The 5250-nt window shown below is 42.8% G+C and overlaps 1 protein-coding gene across 2 annotated transcripts in view; it reads right to left on the bottom strand.

The window, feature by feature from the left end:
- Nucleotides 1-5250, bottom strand: part of Gxylt1 (glucoside xylosyltransferase 1) — a 38634-nt gene that overhangs the window by 18017 nt on the left and 15367 nt on the right. For both annotated transcript variants that reach the window (XM_026782733.1, XM_026782734.1), the window contains one exon: nucleotides 2126-2297. In XM_026782733.1, the coding sequence (XP_026638534.1) occupies nucleotides 2126-2297 (172 nt within the window). The remainder of the gene's footprint in view (nucleotides 1-2125; nucleotides 2298-5250) is intronic.

Genomic DNA, 5250 nt, shown 5'->3' with positions numbered 1-5250 from the left:
GTCTGCATGTATGCCTGCAGGCCAGAAGAGGGCACCAGACCTCATTACGGATGGTTGTGAGCCACCATGTGGTTGCTGGGAATTGAACTCAGGACCTTTGGAAGAGCAGGCAATGCTGTTTAACTTCTGAGCCATCTCTCCAACCCTTAAAATACTTAAAAAAAAAAACTATAATGAGTATTCCCTTTAATGTCTTAAACTCACTTCAAAGTACTGCCTTGGTCCAGACTCAGTTACAAACATAATTTACCACTGTTGTTCTAACAGCATATCATCCCGACAGGCTTAGCTATTGTAGCTATAAAACAAGGAGCAGTCACTCTCCAGAAGCAAGTCTCAAATCCCGGGCTCCTGCCTCAATCTCCTGATTAACTAGAATGATGAGCACAGGCCAACAGGCCCAGCTTTAGAATTGTTGGTTCAAATTACCCAAGAGCACACAGAAATGACCAGGAGGAGATGGGGTATAGCTTACACTAAGAGAAATGACTGGGGGGAAATGGGGTGTACCAACAGAAATGACCAGGGAGAGATGGTTTATAGTTTACATCAAAAGAAATGACCGGGGGAGATGGGGTAGAGTTTATGCCAAACTGAAATCTCCCTTTGACGTACAACTGTGTTCAAGTCCTTCAAAAAGCGTAAGTATCTTCCAACAAAGTTAAAGAGCACTTTTGTGACACCCTGCTTTGGTGTCCCTGTTAACTATTTTGAAAGAACAATAATTTCATTTTCCCTTTCAACTTACAGATCACTTAGAGATCTTTTCAACATTTACTTCAAAATGAAGTCTTTGACATTTTTCATTTAACATTGGAATATTTTGCAATTTGGTCCATCATATATTCTTTCATCAAAATCAAAACCAAACGTTTAACTAGAAAAGGTTATAGAGCTGGGGCAGTCCTCAGCCTATGAATCCCTGAACTCATGAAACTGGGGCAGGGGGATCAACAGGAGTTCAAGGACAGCTTGGATCACACAGTCGAAAACCTGTCTCAAAACAACAACGAAACATAAACAAAAGCAAATTATACTTTAAGAAACAATCTGGATAAAGAGAATAAGATGATGAGTACAAAAGAGATGACTACAAGTACTTTAAAGTATAAGCACACTGCTTACACCTCGTAGAATTTAAAGTGTAAGCACACCACTTATACCTCATAGAATTTAAAGCTCTTGGCCAAAAACTAAAAAGCTGCAAACAGCATTTTTTCTTCAACATGGATATGAACTAATTTAACTTGGAAAACAAAGAATCTTTATACATAGTTAGATCAAACACAGACATCCACAGCAGCTTGAAAGCATGACTTAGCAGAGAGGTGAGTGGGGTGGGATGGAATGAGAGACAGGTCATCTTTCTTTGCGTACCCCCTAATTCCTCACGGGCAACTGTTGTTAGCAGGTACAAGGCTGCCCTGAGTGGATAGTCTATTTCCAAATCTAACAGCCAGCTACAATCAAATGACTAAACTCATACCAAACAGAAAAAAGTCTCAACTATCAATGCAAAGTACACCCTTAAAGGAAAACAGCATTTTTCTTTCTTCCTCTTTCTTCTCCTTATACTGGATACAATATGGTTGTGATGGCTGGAGTTTGAATGGCCATTTTAAACCATGAGGTAGAGTCTTATATTGAAAATGGCTTGACCACAGCCAGAAAAAAAATAAGAGTCCTCCTTAAAGATGAAGAACTATGAAGCCAGGCGGTGGTGGCACACGCCTTTAATCCCAGCACTCAGGAGGCAGAGGCAGGCGGATCTGTGTGAGTTCGAGACCACCCTGGTCTACAAGAGCTATTTCCAGGACAGGCTCCAAAACCACAGAGAAACCCTGTCTCGAAAAACAAAAACAAAAACAAACAAACAAACAAAAAACTAAACAAAAAAAATGCCTTCAAAGATGAAGAACTACCACGTAACATAAGCAAATAAAACCTTCAGACTTGGCAGGGGACTTAGGTTGCCTATTCTTGTTCAAAATCCAATCTTCCTCTACACTGTATCTGGACTCGAGAGCTCCCTCCCTAAGAGGGAAGGCTGCGGAGCAGACAGTTCTGGTACAGCAGACTATCTGATAGTAAAATCTCAAGTCCTTACTGTGTGTCAAGTACTTACTCTGTCTTTAAAGCTATCGTGTAGTTGGTCTTCAGCAAAAATATGCACCTGCAGCGGCTTGATGCTGAAAATGAGAGCTGACTTCAACATGGTCACAGTTTCCTCCAGCCTTTCACCACAGGCGACAACAGCAAGGTGCATTTTCTCAGTGGGCTGCGCTTCCAGACTATACCTAATAGCAAAGAGAACATTTCCAACAGGTTAGCATGTAATTACTACTAAATGGTATTTTTACCATATTTAAAAACAGAAGTTTACAACTTCTTTTAAAAATGCAAAAGAAATATCAAGCTGCAAAATATTACAATACTGACTCCATCATCCAATCGTATGCCTTCCTCTCCACCAGTTTTCCACAAGCAACACACCTCATGAGGCAACTCTCCCAAGAACGTACAACTGACTTCACTCATCTCCTGCACCAGGTGTCAAGAAAGGAAGCCTAAGTACTCTGAAGACCCCCATTCAAGTATTTTAAAACTGTAGTTCTTCATTGAAACTTCTTCCAATTCCCTTTAAAGCTCCTTCACATGCCTTCCACACCCCACAATCAGATCATTATGAAGCAGGTCAGCCACAATTCATCCACAAATACTTCCGCGTCACATCCCGTCATAAGCCAGGCTCATCACAGGAAATTTGCTCAGGTAATGTTTTTCAGTGGCATGTATCAGTTCCACTTACCAAGTACTCACCAAGATAGGGAGAGATTTCTGAAAGGACCTCACACACACTGACGTATCTTTCTGGAAGGAAAGATCTCCTCCGTTCCCCTTTCTACCTAGGCAGGAACTCCCTTCTAACAGGGCAGTGGTATGCAGGCTGGAGAGCCCTTTCCTCCCTCTGGTGTGGGCAGGAGCTCCACTGAAGGAACTGGACGGGAGTGGTGCCTTCTCCCCTATCTGTCCCCTTAATCCCTTCCCTCTTATCTGCCAACATTCCTAATAGGAACTGTGTGAGTACCATTACACTCTGACAAGGAAACATGAATTTAGGCACACAATTCTAGAGAATTCTATCCCATCTTCCTGTTAATTGTATTCAGATCCTATTGCTCACAATGGTTTTTAAAAAAGTCTTCATTAGAACATCAGCCTGTGGATGGGGAAATGGTTCCTGACCCCTCAGCACCAAGGACAGAAAGGACAATTGCAGAAGATTAGAAGAAATCTTAAGCAAGCTTCTAGAAGGCAGGAATTGGTGACTAAAGTTCCCTAAGCATTCATGTGGAAACAGCTATTCCAGTCATTCTGGCCCAAATGAATGAACGTTAAGATTCTTCATCACTGTTTGCTAAATTGTGCTTTATCTTAACTAAAATCCCTACAGAGATTAAAAAAAAAATCTTACCCCAAAAGAATTTTGAAATCACATCTACTTTCCCACCTGACAACAAGAAATCTTTAGATCATCCAAAGAACACCAGAGTGCTCTTATAATTCACTAAAACATAACTTAAGTGGGAAGCACAGCACTATCTGCTGTGAGGAGAGGGACAGACACCTTTCAGAATGGCGTCAAGTGGGAGCTAGGCACACGGTCCTGATGCCCAGCAGGACCCCTCAGACACCCACAAAGAGAGGCAGCAGCTTAGTCACCCTGGACTTCAAAGCCTCCCTCCGGCAGGCTTCCCACCCAGCTTGAGTTTTTATCAACGATCCTTCCAACTTCACCTCAAGTAATTCTAGGGACAGCTAAAATTACTGTGTTGTAAGCTACTGACTAGAAGGTTGTCTGAACTGTAATAGTTGATTTTGACTGTCAACTTGACAGGATATACCATGAAAAGGAAGGAAGTCTCAATGAGGAAAACTGTCTAGGGTAGGCTGCCTGGGGCATGCATGCCCTGTGATAGTTTCTTACCTGGTTTACTGACCTGGGAAGACCCACCCTAATATGGCAGCATACTAACTGGGCCCCGGGCTCAGTAAGAAGGTGAGAACAAGCCAAGCACTGGCATAAACACATTAATTCACCGCTGTCTATTCTTGACTGGGTGTGGGGCAGGTTCTCCCATCCTGACCTCCCACAACAGATCATAACCTGGAATTTGGAAGCCAAATAAGCCCTTTCTCCTTTAAATTGTTTATGCAGGGACATTTTATCACAGCAACAGGAAATGACACTAAGACAGAGGGGAATCTGCAAACTGTGTGGGAAGGTTTAGGCAATTTGCCATCCCTGTAGAGGCCTTCCCAAATTCAGTGCACTAGCGCCTCTTAAGGCCCTAAGCAAGGTCATGCCTTTCCTTGCTTGAGCAGTGGCTGAGGGTCTTCCACAGATCCTCTCTCATTTCCAATGCCCTCTTATACTCGAGGAGCCCGAGGCTCACAAAGAAAGGAAGAGATGGAATGTACCTCAGTGCTAAAGCTCCTGCCCAGCTCACTCTGGTTCAGTCTCCAAAACCACCAACAAAAAACCAAAAATATATGACACTAATAATCAACATAATAAAAATAAAAAATTGAATCCATGAGTAAACCTAAATAAAAGGAGAAGGGGAAAAACTCCTCCAAATTTGCCAACAAATACAGAATAAGAGAATCACCATGATGATTACTTTGCCAAAACCAGGGTATTTCCCACACCTATTTCAAAGTGGACACAGAGTCTACTACAGGGCAGAAATGGAAGTCCAGGGCCTTAACCGTGTGATAAACTTAGCCAACAATGCCAGTTTATGGCACCAGCTGATTCCTTATGACACCATGAGCAAAAGCCAAAAGCGACACCAAATCCTTAATCCATTCATGAGGACCCAGGAAAATCAAACTAAGGGTCATTCTGCAAAACCAAACAAAACTATCATGTCACAAAAGATGAGGGCCAGTAGAATGGATCAGTGGGTAAACATGCCTGAAGGCAAACCTGCTAAACTGAGTTCAATCCCTGGAGGCCCTGTGCAAGGAGAGAGTCTTAGCCTCCTCTTGTGGAAGCAGACAGGAGAATCCAAGAATGTCTCCACTGTATACAGTAGAAAACCAGCAGAATACCAGCAGAATCTGCATCAACAAGGCAAAAGATGAGGACCAACACCCGAGACTACCCTCTGACCTCACCATGACACAGCACAACACCCGAGACTACCCTCTGACCTCACCATGACACAGCACAACACCCGAGAC

The sequence above is a fragment of the Microtus ochrogaster genome, chromosome 15 (genome assembly GCF_000317375.1).
Source record: "Microtus ochrogaster isolate Prairie Vole_2 chromosome 15, MicOch1.0, whole genome shotgun sequence".
Taxonomy (NCBI): domain Eukaryota; kingdom Metazoa; phylum Chordata; class Mammalia; order Rodentia; family Cricetidae; genus Microtus; species Microtus ochrogaster.
The sequence above is the reverse complement of the archived record's forward strand: the minus strand, read 5'-3'. Positions and strand labels throughout refer to the sequence as shown.